The sequence below is a fragment of the Rhinolophus sinicus genome, linkage group LG01 (genome assembly GCF_036562045.2).
Source record: "Rhinolophus sinicus isolate RSC01 linkage group LG01, ASM3656204v1, whole genome shotgun sequence".
Taxonomy (NCBI): domain Eukaryota; kingdom Metazoa; phylum Chordata; class Mammalia; order Chiroptera; family Rhinolophidae; genus Rhinolophus; species Rhinolophus sinicus.
The window spans coordinates 165360467-165387352 of record NC_133751.1 but is presented as its reverse complement, the minus strand read 5'-3'; the positions used below and the strand labels follow the sequence as shown (position 1 = coordinate 165387352).

The 26886-nt window shown below is 36.0% G+C and overlaps 1 protein-coding gene across 3 annotated transcripts in view; it reads right to left on the bottom strand.

Moving 5' to 3' along the window:
- Positions 1 to 11212: 11212 nt before the first annotated feature.
- The window catches only part of PPP1R1C (protein phosphatase 1 regulatory inhibitor subunit 1C), a 103006-nt gene continuing 87332 nt past the window's right edge, over positions 11213 to 26886 (bottom strand). For 2 of the 3 annotated variants that reach the window (XM_019752829.2, XM_019752827.2), the window contains exon 5: positions 11213 to 12025. In XM_019752829.2, the coding sequence (XP_019608388.2) occupies positions 12011 to 12025 (15 nt within the window). In that variant the 3' untranslated portion in view covers positions 11213 to 12010. Of the gene's footprint in view, positions 12026 to 12489; positions 12545 to 26886 lie in introns of all 3 variants that reach the window. The other variant, XM_019752828.2, reaches the window with a different exon arrangement.

Genomic DNA, 26886 nt, shown 5'->3' with positions numbered 1-26886 from the left:
TGCCATGCCTTTCTACACAATGCCTTCCCTGGGTAGATCTTGCTGCTCCTTTTGTCATCTTTACCTGTCACTATTCCTCCTTCTTCCAAGGACCTGTGCATATGCCAGCTCCCCCAGAAAGCCTCTTCTCATTACTGTGGTCAGAACTCTCAGACCCTCTTCTCTGGATGAACACTGATCTCTATCCTTCTGTGCTGGAAAATTGTAGCTCTCCATGTCATATGCTCACTGGCTGATTTTAAGGTAAAGAAGACTGATCCTTACACACAGTAGTTGTTCAGTAAATTTTTGTTGAATAAATGAATATGAATAAATGAAAGCAGGAAGAAAAAGTTTATTCTTGTTTGTCCTAAGTGTTTGATATCTGATAGATAATCTTTTTCAGATGATATCTCTAGTTAATTCAATCAAAATGAGACTCACTTTTCAAGCACTTTAGATCTACACAATCTCAAAAAGCCATTTGTGTTTTATCTCAGAGCAGACAAATGGGGAGTACATTAATTCTTAATTAATTCTTAATAGCACACTAAAAGCAAACCTGAATTATACAAGAGAAACATTCAGATCTTCCCATCTGTCTCTTGTTTACCCTTGGGGAGATGGGTCTGCTGGCACAGTGATGTATTAATTGTAGCTAATCTTACCAACTTTGCTAAGGAGAAAAGCTCACATTTCTTAGGTGATTTCCTATAGACTTGATGATTCATAGTGGGACCTATACAAGCTTTGAAGCAGAATGACCTCCATTCATAGTATGTCTTTGGTGTTTTGTAGCAGTTGACCTTAGCATTTCCTCACCTCTCACCATGAAGACTTTGATAGCATGATAAAATGATAATGAGGAATACTTAAAGGATCTAGAGCAGGGGTGTCCAAACTGTGGCCCGCGGGCCAACTGCAGCCCGCAATCCATTTTTAATTGGCCCACAGCAAATTCCAAAAATATATTTAGTTTACTTAAATAAACCAGGTGAGGCAATACATACTTCGCCTCGAGTGAGTGGCCCGGCTGTTTGTGTATTTTACCACATATGGCCCTTGTTAAAATCGTTGAAAAAAGTTTGGACACCCCTGGTCTAGACAGTACCTGGCACATTGGTGGTTCTCAATTAATATGAATTAATTTTATATGTATCCAGATGCTGTTACTTTTTGTTGAATTTTATGTGGAAGACTTGAGGCAAGAAATATGTTATCCATGGATTGAGTTTGGCTCTTGGTCCAGTTTTAGCCTTTGTCACATTTGGTCTCTGTGATCTTGGACAAGCCTCAATCTCCTCATCTATAATATAAAATGGAGTTAATAAGAGTACCTATTTTATAGGATTGTTGGAATGATTAAATGAAATGGCCTATGTAAGGTGGTGAGACTATTTACTGACACATAAGAAAAATTAAATACTATGAGCTATAAAAATAAACATTTACCAGGAGCTTCATCCTCGTCCTTTAAAATTAATACAGGTTTTTGTTTCAAAACCATAGCATGACTTTAATGTTAGCAGCAACATCCTAAAAGTCGACATGATGGGGAGGTTGTTCCATATAAAGAGTCCAGCCATATTATCACTGACTTCAGCAGTTATGTCTTTGCTTGAGGAGCAGAAAGGCAAAATTACAGATAAAGGCAAAATTACGGAAAGGCAAAATTATAGGTCTATAGATATAGATATACGTTATAGATTAGATATAGATATATAGATATAGACAGATTGATACATAGGTATATATATACAGACAGCTATATTGATAGATGTGTTAATATACATCATGTAGACATTGCATTTTAGGGGACAATTTTTCATGCAAATATTAAAGAAAGATATTAGTACAAAAATTAAATAATAACTTTTAGACTTCCTGGATGGCTTGTTAAATATTAGACATTATTAGACATCCAGGTGCACTGTGAAGTAACAATGGCAGTTTCTCAAAAAAGGAACTACAGACACACACCTGAGCAAACTGCACCAATTTCACAGGATCTTCATGAGCAAAATAAAAAAGCCTTTCTTTGGAGAAACCTAAAGAAAAAGAGGACCTTTCATAACGTGGACATTGTCCTTGTGAGAAGCACAGACACGTCCACTAAATGTGGTAAGTCAGATGCAATCTATTTGGTTTGTGCAAAAGTAGTTGCGGTTTTTGCAATTATTTTTAACCTTTTAAGCCGCAATTACTTTTGCACCAACCTAATAGTAGCCAAGTGGGTCACCACTGAAACCATAATCTTCAAATCTACCAGCGAGAACAGAGCTGCTAGAAATAGCCATGGTGCAAAAGACACATTCAGATGGAGATGATTGGCAGCACCGGCAGGAATTTATTAAGAGCAAATTGTGTGGCCAGAGACAGGGCGAGAGGAGCTGGCTGTGCCTCTCTCGCAGTCTCTCTCCCTGGTTGCCTTTCTCTTTCCACCTCCCACTGTGCTACAGCTCTTCACCTTTTTGGAAGACGCCCTTGCTTTCTTCCTTTTGTAGAGTTTATTCTGCATATCTCCCTCCATTTTCCTCCAGCTTTTCCTTAAGAGAAGTTAATATGAAAGTGATAACTTAGGGAACTGTTTATTTAATCAAGTTTCAATTATCTGTGTTTAATTTAATAGCAAATGGGTTAAATTTCTTCTCTGTTTAAAAAAGTTTTTTTTATTTATTCCAGTGTAGGTACCATATATATATATATATATATATATATATATATATATATATACACACACACATATATATATACACTTTTGTACACGTACACATATTTTCTATACATAGATATGTATATCTATGTATATATATACATATACATATATATGTATATATGCACATATATAAACATTCTACACACACATACATTTCTCAATTGGAAAAAAAATCAACATTATAGAACGAAAGAAAAAAGGAGACTTTTAAAAATTAATTATATACGATGTCAGAGGGGCAGTAGATTGGGGGAGGGGATATCACTTTGTGAGAGGTATAAATGTCTATTACATTGTTCTGTACACCTGAAACTAAAACAACAACAACAGATTAATAGGAAAAAGGCACACAAATTTATTTGTGATTTAAATCAAAATTTATTGATTTTGGTAATTATATTTTCCCAAAAATATTGCATTATTTCAAACCATTGCACCTTTTCCTAGTTTATGATAACAATGCTAATTTTTAATACTATTCTGCCCATAATGTAAAAGTTATTTTAAAAATTTTATTTACATATCAACCAGTTTCAGTGAACTACTTCCTATGAAAACTCCATTTATACTGACAATGAAAATGTGTAGCTTGACCTTGGTATCACACAGAAGTCCAGGACTTAGAAATATAATTCCTATCTTAATCACCATTGACCTTTATATTGAGTTTTAATTTTAGACAACTGAGTGTTCTCAAAAGCAAATAAAGGACCCATATAATGTTTAAAACACTTGACAAATATAACAAATAAGTGACAATTTCAAAATAGGAAATCTGTGTCCCATTAGGGAAAAGAAGAAAGCTAAGGGCAACATCTAGTTCTATAATTAGTATGATTAGGGAAACACATCCACAGAATTTATTCTGTGGGGGAAATGTAACAGGAAACCCATCCATTTATTGAGATGCCTTGACAAATGATAGTCTCTTTTAAAAATTAAAGAAAGAACATTCTCCTGTAATTATTATAGAGATATTGAACCATCTGTGAGCTATTTGGTTTTCTTTTAAGTTCTTATTGTTTCATTGCTTTGATTTATAGAAAGCCATGTTATACCTTTACTAATATAGGAGAAGAAAATGTTTTCCATGACCCTCTTAGAGTTCCTGGCTAGGTCTGAAAATTAAACTGACAAAAGCAGATTAGTAGGAAAAAAAGCATACAAAATTATTTAATAAAAATTTTACATGACACAGGAGCCTTCAAAAGGAAATGAAGATCTGAAGAAACAGACCTGAATATTTTTATGCTAAGTTTGATAAAGAATGGATAATCGTGGAGGAATATAGTAATTTAAGGAGTATGAGGTAAGTGTAGTCAATTGGGGGAAACTCAGCAACGCCTGTTTGTTCAGATTTTTCTTGGAGTCTCTCTGTCTTCAGAGATGACGATGCTGCTTTCCTGCAGGAATAGGGCGTGCAACTCTCATGAGGGTTTTGTGGCCTGTTTCAGGGGAGAAGGGCAGGGGGAAGGTCATGACCTGCCTGCTTCTATCGTTTTCTTGAACTCTTTAAGCTTAAAATATTCAATCTGCCAAGGTGCCGTATTTTGAAGTAGCATGTCTTGAACCCCCTCACTATGTTTGAGAAGAATGGTGTTTTGAAATTCCAATGAAAATCATTCCTCAGTATGAGGAGAGCAGCAGCTAGAATGTTCTCTTTGGTTCCTTGTTAAGTAGCATATTGGGTTTTTGTTTTTTGTTTTTGCCCTAGAATCTATAGTATATCTTACAATTATGTATTTAGGCCTGGAGTAATTATGCTTATTTATAATATTTTAAATTTTTCAACATGCAAAATCTGGGAGTAGCAAGTAAAAATGATCATTCCTCAAATCCTGGTGAGACAGGTTAGTTAGTATGGTTGGTAGGTAGACAGGGGGGTCCCTGGTGGAATAAACAAAAAAGCAGCAGCCATATCCTGAAATTCCAGGTCCTGGAATGTCTCCTTCACTCCAGGACAGAGACATGAGAATACGCCTTAAGGTTAATAGATCATCTCAAATCCCTTCTGGCTGAACAAAGGAACAGATCTGATAGATAGGAATGGGTTGCTTCATTAATCCCTTCAGGATGAGCAAACAGGACAAACCTGATGGATAAATTCAATTAGAAGGCTCCAGCCCCCTTCCCCAAGCAGGCAAGGGAAAGTATAAAGTAAAAGCCTTTTGCCTCAGTCACGGGCACCCCCATTTGGGACCCCCCTCCCACTTGGGAGCTGCAACCTCTTCTCCTGCCTCTAATAAACTATCTTCTTTTACAACTTTTGCCTCTCCCTGGTCTGTGTGTCCATTCTTTGGTCTCCGAGACACGATCCCGGCCCACACCCAGAAACAGCTAGCAGATCCAACATTATTTACATTATTTGGGAACTTATGGAAAATATCCCTACTTCCCCGGGGGTAGAAGGGCATGGAGAAGGGAAAAGACAATAAAAAATAGCCATTGTTAAATTATTTTCATTTTTAATTTTACAATTTATTAGAAGTTAAGAAAAAGAAACTACTTAAAAAGATTGTTGCCTTGTTCTTTAAGTAAAGATTGTACTTAAGATTTTTCATAAACTCAGCAATTCTCTCCTTTTTAAAAGATATTAAGGTTAGTTTTTAAAGTATAGATTTAAACATAGAAAATATTTTTAAATGAGCCAAATACTTTTAAAAGAGTTTCAATTTGTTCCTTTTATTGGTCATAAGTCATTTTTGTTTGAAGTACATCCCAAAGAACTGAAGTAGAGCTCAGATTCTTCTTCCCATTCCAGCCTCATTAGCAAAATTATCCCCTATGCTTTATGTCTGAAATGCAGAAAGTTCAGTTCCAAGTCAATCTATAAGATACCATAAGAAAATATAAAAGCCTATGGTTCCTAAGGAGGATGCACTTTTCCATCCTAAAAACTATTACAACTTCTCCAACAGATCATAAGCTAATGAAAATTTTGTTAGATTATTGGTTTATTTAGGGCCACTAATTTTCTTTGGACTCTAGATTCCTGGTCTATAAAATGAATCCTACCTGTCATACATCTTTAATGTGATTATTAGTTGAGAAACACAGGTGAGCCTACTTTATTAACTGTAAAGAATTGAACAAATATTTACTAGCAGGATCGCAGCAGCAATAATAGCTTTTCCACTTTTATAACTCTGGTGCTTAAATTACTAATTGGCATGTAGTAAAGTATCAATATATTTTTATGGAATTAAACTGATTCAAGGCCAATGAAATTTGGAAAATAAACAGGAATAAATAAATACAATGGAATTATTTTTTACATAAGGGAAATATATTTTAAAGACTCCCCATTGTAAGAGAAGGTTCTGATTTCAGAATTAGAAAAACTAAAAATGAATCACTTAAAGTTTACCCAAATTCAAGAACTCCCATTTAGCCCTAGAGAGAAATAAGTTGAATCCAAAAGGAAGAACTTGGCAAAGAGTATAGCATGAATGATTAAAAATATATACAAAATGAAGGAATGATTTCTGAAAAAATATGTCAATATTTATGTATAAAATATCTAAAGTGCTTCAGAAAGCAATCCAGGAGGGAGAAAATAACACATCATAATGGAGTTGGAGGTGATGGTGGTGGTAGTGCTTGTTTTGTGTTGGTATTTTTCCAAGTTCAAGTAGGAGTACAGCATTAACAAGACAGCTTCTGGTTGTTATCAACCCATTTTGCACCTGGAGGAGAAAAAGAGAATAACTAACTACTCCAGAACCCAGTGGAAATGTTCCAGAGAATGTAATATTATGTCACATAAATCTCTGTAAAGGGAAAAATCTGGTATGCAGTGCTGGAATGTAGAAAACAAAGTTTGTGTGCTAGGATAGAGTAAATTATCCAATTAGTGACTAGTAGGAGGAAATTTTTCCTGGAAGGACTTTCAAATATTTAAAAACAAGGAAACAAACAAACAAAACAAACTCATCACCATTTTTCAGATCATTTTCTAAGGAGAAGTTTTAAAAGATAGAAAACATAACTGGTTACTATGCTATTACTGTTACATACATACATGTGTGTGTTTCTAACTCAAACAATTTTGCTCCGTTGACTGTCATACAAGCATAAAACATACCCCCTTTTCTCTTCAGATCCCACCTTCCCTACTACTGCTCTTTTCTGTCTATTCTCATCTCTTCTTTTCTCCTTTGCTTCTTGCCTGCAGATCCTGAAAGAAAACTAGAGGAGAGAAACATAGATCTTAGAGTTGACAGGAGCCTTACAGGACCATCTGGTCACCCCCCCCCATATTATTCTCCACATTCTACTGATCAGAAAACTGAGTCCCAGAGTGATTAAAGGACTTGCCAAATGTTGCATAGCTACAAAAAGGAGGGTACACCACCTTTTTCACGTCATCTTGTTTTTGTTCCTTGCAGGAACTTATTCTCTGAAATGATCTCATCTGTTTATTAATTGATATGTATATTGACAGTCTTCAAACACTGGCATATACATCCATGGATTTAAGGTTCTTAACTATTAATACCTGAATCCTCAGCACTTAAACAATGCCTAGCAGGCCACAGGAATTCATATAGGTTTATTGAATAATGAACTAGAATATTGGTCTCTTGTTTCTAATGTAGATGTTTTTAAACTACACCAAATTATCTTATGAAAAATAGTATAGAATAAGTCAGGCTATCTGAATAGCTCTAGCTACAGCCTATCGTAAACATTATCTAATTTCTGTATTTTAAGATGCAAAACTATCTAGTGAGTATTCATATTTTCAACTCTTTGAGATTCCTAGGTAACCTATGCTTCCTTTAGATGCTACAGGAAAAAAGAAAGTCCCTGAAATGTGTTCATTTGGGAAGCAGACACTACTGACTTCTCAATTGATAACCATGTTTGCTTTATACCTTATGAAGAGAACTTTAATTTGGTTGGAAGGTGGTAAGGTTCCTGGTTGAAAATATTTACTTTCTCCAACTCCTTTACCTCAAGAGGCAGTCTTGTGACACAATTCTGGCCCATGAGACATCAGTTGAGGGGTTCTGGGATAGCTTAGCTTCTCTACCATGGATCCCTTCCCTTTCTCTTCCCACTGGTCTTTTTGCGTGGAACAGACCAGATGCCTGGAGCAGCAGCTCTCCTGGGACCATGAAGTTACAACTTTGAGAATGTTAAGAAAAAAGTAAAGTACCTGGATGCCCATTGGTATCTTGGACACTTTAGTGTATGTCATAAACAAACCTCTATGCCATTGCTGTCTGGGTTTTCTATTATTTACTGCCAAATGCTTGTTCTGGATAATAATGAAAAATTATTTGCTGAACATATTCTTTACTCTGTTACTTTTAGGATTCTAGTATGGTAGTATCATATATACCTGGGGCTCACTGTGCTCATTTTCTCAAGTTGGCCTCATTGTTACTAAAAGTCAGAGGAAGGGGGAAAAATGCTAAGTCATATTTATAGTGTGAGAAACAAAAAAAAATGAAGGTGAAACCAATACCATTTTAATCTTTCTCTCTAGTTTCTTCAAGTTGTAGGCTTCTCTGAGTTCCCTCTTTTACCTACTTTTCTCTCTAACCTACTCTCATGTACGTCTTCATTCTATAGACCAAGTCTCCATTACCTGCGTAAACTAAGTATGAAATGCAGTGAGGGATCTGCCTGCACCAGGGCCAGTCCATAGAATGAAGGGGCCTCACAATGTAAATGTCCAGGAAAGATCTACTCATATACATATATAGCCTCTTTACAAAATGCAATCAGGCACCTATGCATTCATGTTGATTGTTTCATTTAATTCACACACGTTGTTGTGCGAATTATGTGAGATGTTTGCAAAGTTTCGCACCTTCATTACTTACAATGTCATTTAAAACCAAAGATCTCAGCCATCATTTTCTGAAGTGCCTCTTCCTCTGATGTTTAGTTCCTCAGAATGTTATGACGCTATGGAATCTAATAATTTAATTTCTTTAACAGATTTCACATTTCGGCAACATAAACATTTTTAGGAATTAATATACCTGCTGGAGCTTTGAAGACTGGTTTGTAGAATCAAGGACTTAGAAAAGTCAGGGCATTTTTCTCCCATTCTCCTTCTTCAGCAAAAAACAAAATGACATATGAGCATGAACACGTTAAAGTAGTTATTCAGTATTTTTCTTTAAATTGATTTAAAATATACTCACACTTTAAAGTTGCCTCATCCAAAGCAACAATAGCTATAAAACTATGGATTTGGGGTTGCTGATTATGTATCTTTTGTAATATATATTATAATAATATTTATAAATATAAAAATATTTACTTTCTAGCCAATGTAAAATAATCTGTTTCCATAATGTAGAAAACATTGGCACAATTGAATTATAATTAAAACTGTATGGTGGAAACGTTTTTGAAAACAGAAAATAGTTTGAGAATTTTGTTTTTGTAAAGACCTTTACCCTGGACAACTTGGGAAAGAAAAACGGATTACCAAATTATTGTCTTATGGAAAGAACTCTGACCTATAATGCTGCTCTGCCCTGTCACACTCTATGCTTCAGTTTCGCATTTTGGGGGATAAAACAATAATCCCCAATTTATCCACCTGACATAATTTTTCTTATATTCAGTATGTACAACTGAAGACGATCCAAAAGCGAGTGGCCAGGCGAATGAGAAAAGTGGGGAGAAACTGGTGATGTTTCATCACAGAGCAATTGGAGTTCTTTGGCTGGGTTTGGGGTTCAGCTGGAGTTATTCAAGAGTAAATAAGGTGATTAGTCACTTGTCTGTGATGTTAAAAAGGATCATGAATTAGATAAAGTTTGGAGAGATAGTTCCAGGTCCTTTCTCACTCTAATAATAATAATAGGCATCAATTATTAAATGCTCACTAAGTTGAGCTAAGCATTTTATAGGTCTTATCTCACTTAATTTTCACAAAAACCCAATAGGTGTAGAAATGATTGTATCCATTTTACAAATGGAGAAACTGAGTCTAAAATTTGGCAGAGGTTTAATTTGAACCCAAGTCAGAGTGACTCAAAGCCCATCTACAACCATTGTGTTATATTATAAATATGGTCAGGGAAAGGTAAAGCCTTTGTTTTGTTTTGATTTGGTCAGAAAGCTTCTTTGCTCATTCAGCCGAGCTGGAGCCAAGTTGTCCTCTTGAAAAAAATTTTGTCATAAACTCTAAGTACTGTGTGAAAAAAAAACCTGAAAAGCCATGATCTCAGCTGGTTTCCTTCAAATTTCTGAGAAAGCCACCACATTTCCCAAAGACAACTTATGCTTTTAATTGTGATCTCTGTGTTTTGAGATTAGAGATCAGAACAGAAGAAACTAACATTTGTAAGGAAAACGTATGCTTTTAATTTTGATCTCTTTGTGTTTTTAAGAATGGAGAACAGAACAGAAGAATCCAGAACCATGCTGTTTATTTCCCAAATGATGTTACAAAATCAACAAAAGCTTTGGAATCCTTTTGAAAAACACACACACACACACACATTTATAAGTATCTCTTCAAGGAATGGGAAGGGCGATTTTAGTTTTTAGGACCTCAGGGTACTCAAATAATCTCAAGGGGTATCAAGATGTTTTCCAAACACAAATAATTTAAAATCATTTAAAACAAATATGTGCCTTAATCAGGTTTTAAGCAGAGTGAAACTTAGGAAATCAAACAGCCACAGCAAGTGGTCTAGAAAGTTTAGTGTAAAACTGGCTTAAAAAAAGAAAAACAAAACAACAAAGGCCAAAGGGAGGGGAGGAGGAGAGAAAGAAAGGAAAGAAGGGAGAATAGGAGAAAGAGAAGAAGAAAGGAAGGAAGGAAGGAAGGAACTTGGGACTAGAGTACTCATTCATACTTGTGACACTACTTATCAGTGTGTTTTGCATTTATTTTCTTGGGAAAAATATAGTAAGGAAAATGATTATCTCTACAGTATTGCCTTATAAACTCACACATTTAATCTCTGTATTGTAAAACATTCAAAATTAAAAACAATAGTTTTATTTCTTTGAACCTTGATATTAAGATCCCACAGTGGAGTTCATGTTTGATTTTTTTTCTTCCTGTCTTAATTTCTTTTTACTGACTTCTGAGAAACCTTTTCTTTTTTTCATTCATATAACATTTGAACCTTACTAATATCATCAATGTAGGAACCAAACTGGGCATTCCTCCATCCTCACTAAATTTTTACATTGGCATGCCATAAATAATTAACATTGTTCAACAGGCCAGAACTTTGAATTATCAACAGCTATATTTAATAAATATATACTGTCTTAGAAAACCTTTCTTTGTACTAATGCTTTATCTTTTCTGCCAATTCTGTAGGGGAGAAATTACCATTATTTGCATAACCCTCAGCAAAGTGCCTTCCTAAATATAAACTCATAAAAATTAGTTGTTGAATTAATGAATGACTATAGGCATGAATTAATGGAATTTCTTATTATATGGTAATAGAAGATATATAAAATGCTAATGATTCATTAAAATGCAACAGAAAATAGCTCATATTTCAAATAATGGCCAAAAAACAGTTACAGGTGAAATTTTGCATTGTTTATTTTAGATTTAGCATTTTAATTTCTTAATAACTAGTAGAAATGCTGGGAAATCACTCTCTCACAGTTTAGAAAATGAAGAGAATTCTGTGGTTCTTTAACCAGTAATGTATTGTGGAGGGAAAAAGATGTTTAATATCTAAAGACTAACATATTGTGGTCTTTTGAGTCAAGAAATCTGGCATTTCTTCATTATTTTGAAATAAATACTGTGTACAATTTTGTATACAGAAACATGACAAATACAGATCTTAAAAGTTTCACTAAATATTCCTCCTTAAGTTAAACCCAGACACACATTCATGTCTAGATGTATTTAATATTTATTTTTTACTCTTAAATTGATGCTATTTACATTTGACCTTAGAAGGCAGACTGTATCAATAGAACATCAGGGATTAAGCTCGGCAGTATTAAAGTTAGAACATTCACATGTTTGCAAATTTCTATGTCATTAAAAAGAAAAGTCACTGTAAAATAAATGCTTGTTCGTTATTTGTAAGTGATATGGAACAATCTGTACTTAGTTCTAAAGTTCAATCAAGAAGCCTTCCCAGGAGGTGTATTATTACTACTGTACAAGTGTGGAAAGCAGAGGTGGAGAATGCTTCTGGAAGTCGAGCAGTGACATTCCATGGGATATTCAGAAAAGTTAATAGTTCAGTTACTCCCAAGAAGCCTTCTTGCTGCAGACCCATAATTAATGGTCCCAGTGCTCTTCTCTTTCATTTACGCCTTCTTCTTCTTCAGGGAATGCTGATTCGTTCTGGCCTTTCAGATGCTTAACCCCTGAAATTATAAAAATTAGGCTCAATTTGAGTGAAATTTATTTCTAGCAGATTCACTGCTTTCCTGCAAGAGATAAAGAAAATGAGTGTAAAGTTTTCACTGGTATATATGTATTTTCTCCAAGAATCTCAACAATCTTATCTTGTATAAACCTTTTCATTCACTGAGGAATAAAAACACACCCAGCCAAATTTCCATTAGAGATGGGCTATCTTTTATAATTTCATCTTCTCCATTAAGAATTGCATCACAGCCTGTTAAAAACCTGTTAACTGAAAATTAGCTCACAGGCTGTTATTGTAATTCTGATATATCATTTAGTTCAAATATTTTTTTTGGCATCCCTGAACTCTATTACAGTGAGAACCATTGAAACCCCTAGGAACAAAGGGGCTATGTTGCCATTTCTGTAACTTGTTAACAACAAAAGAATCACAATATTGTTATTAGGAATAGGAACATACCCATTTGATTATGAAACTTCTGTATTCAAAATTCTTCAATTACTTCCCCCACCACCTACAGAGAGAAAAAACATGGGCACACCTTTGCCTGCTGTATGGGCTTAAATGATCTGGCCTCTCCCTCCCTATTGGCCTCGTTTCTCACCAGCCCTTCCTTACTTCCTCCTTTTACAGTAATTTACTCGTTAATAATATGACCTACTCTTCCACATTCCCTGATCACCCCAGGCTCCCTCAAGCCTCCATGCTTTTCTTGTTCTATCCTCACTGACAAATAGCTTCTTCCTATTCACCCACCTGATAACCTCCCACTCATTCTCTGGTCTCAGCTTGGTTTCTTTGTAAAGGCTCCCTAATTCCCCAGTAGACTTACCTAGATGTTTCTCATATTTCCCCACTGCTCTTGAATCACTTTTCCTCGTATCAATTACCTTATAGAACTGCACTTGCTTACATATTTTTCTCATTAGAGCAAACTTCTTGATGTCAGGATTATATAGTTTCACTTTGTGGTCCCAGGCGCAGTGCCTGGGGAACAGTAGGAGCTCATTAATATTTATTGAGTAAATGGTTGATGGAATTAATGGAGTAACAAACCATTTGGTATATGTTTTGGCCATTCCACGATAATGTACATTTGGATTTTTTTGAAAATTAAGTTTAGAGTATAAATCAGAAGGCAACTACTACAATCGTATCACTTGGGTCTGTTCTGTTAAAACATTATACTAGCTGTCACTCCATGCATATCATGATGCTTAATATGGGAAACTTTATACATATTTTATAAAATTGATTTATGAGATTTTTCGAAGTATTACTGAAAAACATACCAGTTAGAACTGAAAAACGAAAGCAAATCACTGCTCATGTTTGCTGTGAAACAAAGAAACTGAAAAAAAAACAGAACAAAACAAAACAAAAAACCAAGTGTGGATTTGCATGTACTGCAGTTAGCAAGCCTCAGAGTGCTATTTGGCAAAGAATGACATCCTTGGGCTTGGTGGATTATCTTGCAAAAACATTTGATCAGTTGTAATAATATTTAAATACTTTAATTTGATCTGCAAACACACATCACTCACAATTCCTGTTGACCCAAAACTGTAGAAAGACATCTGTTATTAACAAATGAAGCTTATTTCATATTATTACAAATTCCATGGGGAACAAAAGAGGTCTAAATGCTAAGGAGAAGGGAAGGGAATTCAAAGTGCATCCAATGAATCACTCTGGCTAAAGTCTTACATACCTGAGTTACTAACCTCAAACCTCAAATCAACTCCATGAGATAAATACCTGTATGGTAAAATTTATACTCCAAGAAGATAAGTGAATTGTTCAAGGTTATGAGGATAATGTAATTTTAAAAGAAGTTCTGACACATCCTAGTCCCTAGGTATATACTGATTGACTTGACTGACTGACTGACTGAATGAATGAATGAATGAATGAGTCAAAATTCCATTGTTAGGAGATTCCAACTTATTTTCACCTTTACCTTTTTAGATGCTGACCTAGACTTTCCTAACATTTTCTAGGATTTATCAGTTTACAGCACCTATTAACCTGGCTCAGATGATCTTGGGACTACCTCTGAAATAGTAAAGCACTGTAATCACTCGGCTGTGTGCCACTCTGTTTCCCGAACTGAGATTGTCCATACCTCCCTGGGTTTGCAAAGATTCTATTGCCTCCAGAGCTCATCCCTTTCATTCACAAGGTGACTATAGAGTAAGAAAGTTGTGTTCAAGACAATTTTCTTTACATTAGAGTTAATATCTTAATGCCAACATTGATGTGTGTATAGAGGGGTTGGTTAAATGTTTTAAAAAATCAGTAACCAAAATGTCCAACTTATTAAACCATTGATCAACTTCCCATACTTGAGCATAGGTCTACTTGCTTATCCTGATCCACATTTGATTTATTTTATTATAGTAATGGTCACAACATTATATGAGGAAAGACTTTTTTAAAGTAAAATCACTCACTTGGGCAAACCTTGAAAGGTGCTGTTCTTAGCCTTATTTGACTGTGACTAAATATGTCCAGGTGAAGGGTTTTGATGAGGCAGGAGTTAGTGACATATCACAGAGCTGTTCTGCAGAACAGCTCTACAGAACCACAAATTCTTTGGCTCCCAAAGCAGTTTACACTAATGTTACCTTTCCATTGGATAATGGATGGTTGGTTAATTTGTGTTTTGATTTTTTTCCCCCTATCAGCAGTATTTACTTGGTTGTAGGTACAATAATGCTGAGATTAAAGTGTGAAGTCTGTGAGGACTGTCTAATAATCTCTTTCTCCCCACCCCGTTCATAGCTCCAAACACACATATACACTTAGTATTTAAATTTCCTTTGAACCTTCTTTGATGTTTGAGTAATCTGGAGGTAGAGGAAAATGACTTGGTCTGGGTGTGTTGATGAAATTCTCAGAGCCTCCTCTGCCAAGTGCTAATGAGCATGTGGGAGAACACCCACCTGCACAGGCACTGACTCTCCATACGTTGCAGGAGACCACCTGGAGCCAGCACAGACTTGGCCAGCCCTGCACCCAGGGTAGAAGACAAAGGGCTCCCAGTAAACATAATGGAGGTTCTCTTCTCCGTAGCAAAATGAACACATGGAGAAGGAGATCATATATAAGACCAGGACATGCAATACGAATATGTGAAGGAATGAAAAGAAAAATAGAGTTTGAGGCAAGAAAGTAGACTGAGTAAAAGAAGTAAGGAAAGGCAGCCTGTTGGCTCAGTTGATTAGAGTGCAGTGCTCATAATGCCATGGTCACAGGTTCGATTCCCACATGGGCCAGTGAGCTGTGCCCTCCACAACTAGATTGAAAACAATGACTTGATTTGGAACTGATGGGTCCTGGGAAAACACACTGTTCCCCAATAAAAATTAAAAAAAGGAAAACAAATGTGTTGCCTCCAAACAGAACACAATATTCACCCGCTTCTCCAAGTCTGTAGAACAGGAGGTTAAATGTAAGTTGGATGAAGTGATAAAGTGACTGAGTCAAGAATTATGAATAATGAATCCATAGAGGGAGGCTTATATTTGGCAAACCACAGGTCAATTTGTTTTTCAATAAACGTGGAGGAAAAAAGGCAGATTTATTACATTTGTAGATGACACAAAACTTGGAAGAAGAGATGACATAATGAATGACAATATTAGTATTTCAAAAAGTTTCCAAGAGCTGGAAAGATGGTCTAAGCAATTAAGGTAGAGATCAACAGCGAGTTTTGTTTTCAGAAAGATTATTTTGGTTCTAAAAATAAGAGAATAAGGGCAACCTAGCTTGATTATAGTTAGAGGTTTCAGGCGATCACAGTTTCAACATGACCCAGTAAAGTCATCTGTTTCTAGGAACCGAGCTCTTGGTAGTGTCAGTGACATTCTTAAGAGCAGAGTCAGCAGTTTAAGAGAGGGAACTACTCTCTAATCATGTGTTGGTCAGACCTTTCCTGCATCATGCTGCCTCATTTTGGGCTTTGTGTTTCAAGAGTTCCTTTGAAAAAGGTAATTGGGATTAAAAGTAATCTTACGAAATCACTTTTCTAGAATTATATGTGAAACTGGAATGTTTAGCATAGAGAAAATAAAGAGAGGAGAAAAGAGGCTGCCACTGAATTCCTAAAAGACTGGAAAAAGAAATAAAATTTATTTATGTAGCTCCTGAGAGCAGAAATAGGGTAAATAGCTGACATTTATGTGGTGAGGGCCAATCACAGCTCAATATAAAGCAGAAAATTCCTAAACTCTTTGTTTGCCCAGCAACGAACATGCGAATGAGCTCTCCATCACTGTGTGTGTTCAAGTCGAAGCTAAATTTCAGCCTATGAGGTGAGTTATAAAAGGAATCTTGTACTGAGTTGCAGGCTAGACTAACAACCTCACTCACCCTAAGATACTATTAATCCACAAAGGCGATCTTTTTCTTTTTCCTACTAAAAATTTGCTCTGCTGTGAGTACTCTAAGTTACAAAAAGTAATTATAACTTCAAATGACATAAGTGGCCCAAATCTATATTTTAAAACAAATTCACATTGGGAGTAGCAAATGTAAATGGGAGTAGCAAATGTAAATGGATTTTTTTTTTTTTTTTTCAACCACATACTTTAGACCTTAGAAATCATTCTAAAGCCCTCTAAGGAATCTGTGGATGGATTACAGAGAGCCTCTGACCTCTTTTGGAATTCTATTTATAGTTGTATTTGTGCTTTTTCGGGGAAGAAGGTCCACAGTTTTCAGCAGAATTTCAGAGTGGTCTCTGACCCACAAATAATTGTGAATATGAATCGTAGTCTAATCTCTTGAGTTTAAAGATAAAGGAACAATTTCAGATAGCAGAGTGATTTGCTTAAATTCACACAGCAATCATTGGCTAAACTGGGACACAAACCAGTGCCCCTAATTCCTATTGAGGGCTGTTCATCTGAGCCACCATGACTCAATCTTCCACTGTCATTGATCTTTTTTAAAGTTAAAACCTGAAGGAAAAAAAAAATTAATTAAAGTTTATTGGAGTGACAATTGTTAGTAAAGTTACATAGGCCTGAAGGAAAATTTGATGACTCAAGATCACAAGGCCCTATTCATTATCAAATTCTTTCAAAGGACATTACATAACCGATAGATTAGATGTAACTTTTCAGTTTTTGGTGTTTTTTTGTTGTTGTTGCTGTTGTTGTTGTTGTTTTAAAATAGAATTTAGAATCAAGGAGATGCAGAATTGAACCTTGACCAGGAATGTTCCCAGAATAGAACCAAGTTACAAATAATGTTCAGGTTATTAGAAAAGAAACAGTCTTTCTCTCTGCTGGGCTCAGACCTGAGCCTGGACTCTGGAAGATACAGAAATTATATCATTATCTAGTCTGGGAGATGAGACATAGTAGCCATCAAGCAATATGAATTAAACATAATAAAGCACCCACACTATGTGTCCAGTATGAGAGAGACACAACTACAAATCAGATGAGGATGTAGGTTAGGGGTGATGGTGTACACAAAATGAAGTTCATTCAGGGAAGACGTGTTATGAACCAGTAGAACAAATAATGTATTTGGAGAGTTCTGATGTGGGAAAGAAGAGCTCCAACTCAGGAGACAGTAATTTGGGCAGCCATTTATTGAGCAATACACTGGTCAGATTAAGGGAATGAGCAAATCTAATTTCTATATGAGAAAACTATTTGCAAAACACATTAAATTTCTGAAAGCCTACTATATACAAAAGAGTGATTTCAGTGGCCCAAGAAAGACGGTTTTCTAATGGTTCCTTGTGTATGGACTCTTCAAATTTTATCAAAATAATCATGCTAGATATACTTGAGAAATATAATTCAACCTATGAAATGGTACAGCAAAACTCCTCAATAAAGGCCCATCACCTCTCAGATTAAAAATGAGTTTTACATTTCCCAAAATGCTTTCACATATATGTTGTTTAATCTTCTTGTCATTCATTTGTAATGAATAGCTATACATTAATACACTGAGGGTCACAGGGATCAAATGACATTGATTTCATTCCAAAGCTAAACACATATCATGTCCTGAACTCACTTTAAATCGATCTCTTTCTACTTTATTTGAAGTAAACGATATATACACAGCACAGTTAATCTCTGTTCTAATATGGTAACTGGTCAGTTAAGATAAACTGCAAATAAATACACAATCATTTCACTTAACTCCCTATGACTTAGAGAAGCATTTCTCTGCAGGAGAATCAATGTGTCATATGCTTCGCTCTTCATAATACATGGGAATAGGGGCAGCATGTTTGTTTGAAATTCATAAGTATTATATATTTTGTCTATGTTTTTATGTACCATATATTTTACCAAAGCTGGTGCCCAAGAGTAAGGACTTGGTGAAAGATTTAGCAGTAAATCCTGAGAAGAAGGTAGGGGAGGAGGTACACTTATATACTATTGTTAGAAGTGTGAATTCAAATAAAATCTTTGGAGAGTAATCTAGTCTCACTTACCAAATGTAAAGTACCTACATCTTTATCAGTCAGTCTGAGGTATATGTATAAGCTTTGCGCAGATCCTGTTACTTGGATTAGGATGAGACTCACTTTGATAGACTGAGTGCCTCTTTTGCCCTCTACAGTCAAGTACCTTTCTAATATCCCCTTTTTCTTCTAAGCTAATGTGTTCCCCATGAACTCTGAAGTAACGTTAAATTTTTAAGCCTACACATAGTGGAACTAAATGATGTTGGGCAATTTCACTTTAGAAAAAGACAGAATGGCTCCCTAACCCGCAGGAGTTGACTGCCATTGATTGAATACAATAGCATATCTAAAATAAAGACTGCATCTATCAGCAAAAGTCAGTGGTTAGCCTTGAAAGCACTAAGAATAAAATAATGAGAGTTGCATTTACAGGCACTAAAGCAAATGCTATCTGTGTTTTTTTAAGCATGTCCACAGGAGGATGTCCTGTGCTGGCATTTTAGAAGGCTCTGTCTTTCAGGCAGAGTACGTACCTATTGAAGCAATGGTAACTACAGGCTACCTTAGCCTGATGCCAGTGTATGCCCAACCACATAACCAAACCATCCAGCTCTGATTCTAAGCTCACCAAGAAACCTTATACTAACAACAGAACTTGCTCGCAAGAAGAAAAGACCCTGACTAGACTTCAGGATAGCTCATGGAGCTATCTGGGAGACTTATCCTAGGTAAATGGAACAAGAATTGCAAAGGCTTTAAGTATGGAGCATACCTGCCATGGTCAAAGAAGAGCAATGAGCCTGGAGTATCAGGAATGAGGTGAATGATCAGAGTAGTAAAAGACAAGCTCAGAGAGATAAATGCAGGCAGGGTGGTGGAGCAGTCTGACCATGTATGACCTTACAGGACATTATAAGAGTTTGGGATATTATTCTGGGGAGCCACCAGCAGATTTTTATTTTTTATTTTTTTAAGTGAGGAGCAACATGATCTCATCTACATTTTGAAAGGATCACTCTAGGGTCTGGGATTTAAGGAGTTCTTAGAAGTTACCTAAGAACTTTGTTCTAACACCAAGTAAAAAGCTGAACAAGCTGAAAAAAGTAACAATTCTTCCTAGACCCATTAGAGAAGTAAGGTCACAGAGCAAATCACTGCCAAAATATAGAGAGACAGACAAGTGAATACAAAGAAACACGTACCAAATCATCCATTTCTGGAGCAGAAAACTAGCAGGAACCAGTGCCAGGGTAGAAAAACTTAACTGTAGTTGATGACTGGCTGGAGGCTCAGTGTGGACAAGACTGAGAGACTGAAAACTGGGATGGAAGAAGAAGCCATATAAGGCCCTCACACGTTTGTGAATTTTACTTCCTGGAGCACTATTAGTTTCTCACAATGAAAATCTGAGAAAAATCTCCTCAGCTTCTGACAAGAGGAACAGTGCCATTTTCAAAAACAGAATTCTGTTCTGCTTAACAAGGTTGCTTCTCAGGAGAAACTATTTTAGCACAGCCTAAACTTCTGAGGTTTTATCAGACACTAACATGCCTGGAGGAGAGAAACATCCAATTCCACCCCACCTCAAACCATTCTGTCCCACCTAAAGGGGGGAGAGGTATACTGAGATGCATGGTGAAGTTCATAGTTCACAGGCACAGGCTCACTAAAAGACTGACTCTTAACCATTGACTAAAGAACATTTCTTCCCACCCTTTACCACTACATTACTAAAGATCTATTTACCACATTTGCTTTTACCAGTACATCATGTTCACCTTTCCACAAAAAAATTGCATACTATATGCAAAATACACAGTTTGATGAGATTGAACAAGCATCAGAATCAGAGTCAGGAATGTTGGAATTATCAGACCAGGATTTTTGTAAAACTATGATTAATATGCTAAAGACTTTAAAGGAAATAGTAGATAATATGCAAGAACAGACAGATAATGTAAGCAGAGAAATGGAAATTCTAAGGAAAAATAAAAAATAAACACTAGAGATCAAAAACAATGATGAATAAAGAATGTCTTTGATAGGCTATTTAGTAGACTGGACATGGCTGAGGAAGAATATCTGAGTTTGAAGATATGACAATTGAAACTTCCAAAACTGAAGAACAAAGAGTAAAAAGACAAAAATAAAAACAGTATATGCAAGAATTGTGGGACAAGTACAAGTGATGTAACATACACTTAATGAGAATACCAAAAGACGAAGCAAGAAAGGAAGAAATATTTGAAACTATAATGACTTAGAATGTCTCTCTAATCAATGTCAGACACCAAACCACAGATACAGGAAACTCAGATAACACCAAGCAGGGTAAATGCCAAAAGAACTATAGCTAGGCATATCATGTTCAAACAACAGAAAATCAAAGATGAAAGTTAAAAAAACAAAAAACAAAAAAACCCTGAAAGAAGCCAGAGGAAAAATCTTCTCAACTACAGAGGAACAAAGATAAGAATTACATCCAACTTCTCCTCAGAAAGAAGAGAGTAGAGTCCGCTGCGGTGGCGGCAATATGGCCATCTGCTCAGTGTCGGAGTGAACCTGGAGGCCTGTGCCCAGGCACTGCACTCCAGCTTGAGCAGAGAGTTTGCCTGAAGGATGGCATGCAGAACAAGGAGGGCCGGGAGAAGGCCTTCAGTGCACACTCCGAGGACAACTTGCATTCGGTCAGCCAGGACCTATACTATTTTAGATTACCAATCTAGACTCACTTCGCAATTATGATTCTGAAATTTCACCTAGTTGAAGAAAACGTGCAGTAAAGATGGTCCATAAACTTAGCATATCTAAAACCTTATCTTGATTCTGCCCCTGGTTTTCAAACAAACAAACACAAACAAGAATTTTCCCCCACCAACCTACTCTTTTCCAAATCTTTTCCATTTTAGTTAATAGAACATTCTTAGGCCCAGTATATTCTTTGCTTCCTCTTGTTCCTTTCATGCTCTTCTTCTAATGCATGGCCAAATTTACATTCAAAATTATATCCCGAATCTCATCAATTCCAGCACTATCATCTCAGTCCAGTCCATCACTAATCTCTACCTAGGGATCCTCAATAACCTTCTAACTGGTCTCTCTACTTTTTTTCCTTTCACTCGACAGTTAATTGTCCAAACAATTTACAGAATAATCTTTTTAAAAACAAATAAAATTATATCACTCTGATGAAAACCTTTGGTTACTTCTCGTTATCTTAACAATGAAATTCCAACACCTCATCATGGACTCATAATCATTAAGATCCTTCATGATTAGATTCTGTCTATTTTATGACCTTATCTCCTTCAACCCTCTCCTCACTTGCTTAGCTACATTGGTCTTTTACATACAGGCCTATACAGCCTTATACACACAGGGCCTTGCCCTCCTCCATTCCCTCCACTGGATTCCTCTTCCTCTGAGGAACCCACATGCCTTTTTCCATCATCTCCTCTGGCCCATCAGATCTCTGCTCAGATGTTATCATTTCAGAGAAGTCTTCACTGACCATCCTATCTTATACCCCATGTTTCTTTTCCGTACTTTATATCAACTTACTTTATATCAATTTATATCATAATTTATCTTATTCTTTCCTTCCTATAGAGCACTTATCATTCTTTGGTGTTATATTTATAGACCTGTGGTATGTCCTTCTCATTAGAATGCTGGTACCATGAAATCAGAGCCAATATATTATTTTATTCACTGACTGATCAGCAAAGCCTAGAACAATGCCTGAACATCATAGAATCTCAGTGTATTTTAAGTGAAAAAATGACTGACTTCAATCTCACTTTCGGTAAAAATATTTCCTATTCAAAGTACAAAAAATTTTCAACCTCAGCAGGATTTTTCAGATGAAGGACCTTCTGCCCAATCAATTTAAGTCACAACTTCTATGATAAATAGAATAGGGTACAGTGTTTTTGGTTTGGAGTTAGTTTTTTCTTCTCAGTCTCCTACACTATTTTAGATTACCAATCTAGACTCACTTTGCAATTATGATTCTGAAATTTCACCTAGTTGAAGAAAACGTGCAGTAAAGATGGAAACAAGAAATAGTACTTTCCCGAGTATATAATGTTGCTCTGATCACCAAACAATTAATTAATTTGGGCATATGGCTTTCACCATATAAGTTATGTAAATGCATTTGATTAAGTATTTTGGTCCCTTCAGTGATTCTCTTGTTATTTATTTATTTTAATTGGAAAGTGCTAATCCTGATGCGTTGGTAGTTATTTAGCCTGAAAATCTGCTCAGCTCTCTCCATATCCTCAGGCTGTTTTCCTCTACTTTCTCAGAGGAGGGCATCAGCTTGGTTGGCTTCTCATTACCAGCTTTCTGGCTGCCAGGAAGCTTCTGAATGACAATATTGTGCTGCTGCTGTTCATCCTCTGCCTGACCCAAGGACATGGAGTTCACACTCTGAGCCTTGCAACTATTGTGCTTTGACCCTGCTTTTCTGTTCAATTTACCATTGTTCTCTCAGGCAGTTTTGTTCACAGGCAGTTTTACTTTCTGACCACCCGCATAAATAATAGTAATTCGTTGCATTGCTATGGGGCTCGCTGACCTACTTTCTTTGATTTGCTGCCCAACAATTGGTCTGTTTTACTTGTCGCCCACATGTAAAAGCACAATCTCTCTTCTTTTTACGTAGATCTTTAACAAACTCTCCTTGGCTGAACTGATACCATTTCTTTTATTTCTTGTTATTTCTTTTAAAATGTTGATTTTATTAAGAATATTTGATGCAAAGGAGCAATTACATACTCAAATTCTACAAGAAGTAGCATTTTTATATAGTTTACATGAAGAAGGAACTATACTAACATGAATTTTTGCTTAAAATAATAATTTTCTGTTATTTCTAACCTATAAATTCAAATGTAATAACTAGGGGGGAAAGTGCTTACTTGCCTAATATACTTAGTTTTTTAATACATCAGTATCACTTACCTAGGAGTATTTTTTTAGTACCAAATTGGAACACCCCCCCACCCCCGACCCTCTCAGACATTGTAAATTAATTGCTCTAAAATCATGGCTTTTGAATTTCCAAATTTTTCTGTTGAAAGGGAAAACAATCTTCAGTGTACATAAACTGCCTTCAATATACAAAAATTTACAACCACTTTTGTACTAGAAAATTTCTAAAATCATTAATAAAAATCAATGTAAGGTTTTTCAAAAACCCATGTTAAATTTTATTTAAATCCATAGTTTGAGAAGAATTCTCTTAAAGTATGTTATAGATCATTATACCTCAAAGGATTTGAAATCATTTCAACTTGTTCCCCAAACTTACTCTGTACATAGTCTACTTACCTTTTCTTAGTTATTTACTCTATTTCTCCCTCAAATAATAGAATCTATTTTGAGAAAAATATATACTGCTTTGAGAAATTAAAGTACACACACACACACACACACACACACACACACACACACACACACACAGTCGCCCCTGGTCTGACAATTGAGTTCGCAAACTTGTTGCAATGATGTTGCTAACCATTTTTTTTATATCAGAGGGAATATTCATTATGAATTTGTACCAACTGGACAAACAGTTAACCAAGTTTACTGTTTGGAAGTGTTGAAAAGGCTGCATGGGAAAGTTAGATAGATCACCTGAACTTTTCGCCAACAAATCATGGCTCTTGCATCACAGCAATGCACCAGCTCACATGGCGCTGTCTGTGAGGGAGGTTTTAGCCAGTAAACAAATAACTGTATTGGAACACCCTCCCTACTCACCTGATCTGGCCCCTAACGACTTCTGTCTTTACCTGAAGATAAAGGAAATATTGAAAGGGAGGTACTTCAAAGGTGACTATAGTGATATTCAGCAATGAAGTATGTAGCACTTTTTCTAGGATGAGTTCACGAACTTAACTGTCAGATCTTTTACGCGCGTGCGTGTGTTTATGTGTTTGTGTGTACGATAAGGTAACCAATCAGATTTTTAGGGGTAAAATGAAATCATTGAGAATAAACAGCACTGTCATTTCAGTTTGAAACACTAGAAAGAATTTCCAATTTACTAACTAGAATCATTCTCTAATTCACTTGCACAAGGCAGCAGGATCTCTCACAGAAGATGCAAAAAGGGTCATTTGGCTATGGGTCTTATGCAAAACTGGCCATGAACTAGACTTTTGATATCATCACCAATTGAGTTCATATATACAATAGCAGACATATTTATTGACAATATTTTCTTGACGTATAGCTCATAAAACTTCACACACACATATGTGATTACTGCACCAAACTACCTAGATTGTACCATTAATTATTCTTTTATATAAATATCATAATTAGGAACAATTTAATTATGTCACATTGTAAATTTTGTTTTGTTAAATGAAAATGTTGACAATTTCATCATTTTTGCAGTACTGTTTTGGCATTCCTTTATTTGTTAATACAGGGAACCTCTAAAAAGGGGAGTTGCCAGAGCCACTCCCCCCCACCTTGACCTCCAGAAGGCCTTAATAAAGAAGTTATATAAACCAATGGACATGGAAGGAGTACAACCTTTGTTCCTGCCCCACTCCCTTCTAGTTTCTTTCCCCCATAACTATTAGCCTAGAGAGCTGCCTTCCCTTAAGCAGCTATAGTGCTAAGGAAAGGTACTTTTTCTCAATCATAGAAGCATGAACTTTTATGGCTGAAAGATCTTTAAAAAGTAGTATTGAATTTAAATAGCAATCCACATGCCTCCCAACACACATATATGCACACATACACACACACACACACACACACACACACACACACATCATCATCATCGCTACCGTTACATTAAGATGTGAAAATTAAGGCCTGTTTTCCGATGTCCCATAGTAACTAGCAGTCACTCAATCTAGAACACAGATTGTCAGACTTTTATTCCATATTCTCTAAATTGTACTACAGCAGAAACAGAGAATGAATGAACTGCTGGTTCTTAGAGTCCCAGCACAGTTTCCTTTCCTGTCATCTCTTACCAATCATGACCTAGTTGCCTGATGCTGGTATAACACCATTAAGAAATAAAACGTGTTTGATGGTATGTGGAAGCTTGGCTCTTTAGAAATACTCTAATGGATGTTTGGTGACATTCCAATGGACTGTTAGTATAATAATTTAGGCATGTTATGGATTCTGCTTCTATAAACTGACCTGAAAAAAAAAATACCACTAGTAGCATTGATTCTATGTATTCTAAGATCCAAATCCCTTAGAAGTCAATTTTCATAACAAAATCCTTTTTACAATTACAATTGGAGGCTGTGTGTTCTGGAAATTCACTAATAGTACCACCAGAATACAATTAAAAAGGAGCAGAAGTAAGAAGTATAAGTGTCTAAGGCAGAGTTGTTTATTTTTCAACAAATAACATTCTCCCTGAGATATTCCTGATTTGTTGTATATATTATCTATCATTTAGTCTTTTTGGCAATATTCTCTACCCTCCCCTTCTTGTACTGAATGATTATTCTCCCCACTCACCTTCCTTCAGGAACCATTCTTCTCCCCACTCCAAACATGGGATAACAATTAGCGCTGCCTGGTTCTTAAATCACCCTGACCTCTGGACATTGTGCCAAAGCCAGGTGTACCTGACCCATGCCGGGTCAGTCATAATCCTTCACCCACGACCTTGCTGTCTGAAACCAAGTCATCACAAGAGAGTTTTTAAATTATAGATGGTGTAGAATATTAACTTGTTTGTTCTTAATGACCATATTTCCTACTTAAGGAGACAGTTGGGCTGCATGAGACTGTGGGGAAGATGAAGTCGACCATTCAGCTGCTTCCTTCCTTTCCTAGTAGTTTGTTTTCCCTTAATAACATGAAATAACCAAATAATCTTTCAATAAATTTCCCTTTTGCCTAAGCTAATTAGATACAGTTTTTGACATGTGAAACCCCAGTGTCAGTCTGTTCTTGTCTTGTGGTTTCCCTGGAATCTCCTTTTGGGATGGAAGACAGAAAGGGGAAATGAAAGACAGTTGAGGTATTCCTTTTGTTTGTTTGTTTCTTCTTTTTCTTTTCTCCTCCTCCTCCTCCTCCTTCTACTTCTTATCTATACTTCCAGCTTTGAGTGAAATTTGTGCTGAGCTGCATGTCCCACACAAAGATGGGACATATTTCCTTGCATCTCAGGAGTATCTTTCAAGTTACATTTAAATCTTAAACTCATTATTGGAATTAAAGTAATAGAGAAAATTTAGGACATGTTTTTTCCCCTACAAAATCATGAATTATCTCCCTATGGGCAAGGCACCTTTTGAAGGATAAATATCATAAACTTACAGACCAGAGGTCAAAATTATCACAATTGATTTCGTGCTTCCCTTGGTCCTGAGGCATTAATTGTATCACTACAAAGCCCTGAGCATATATGGTTATCT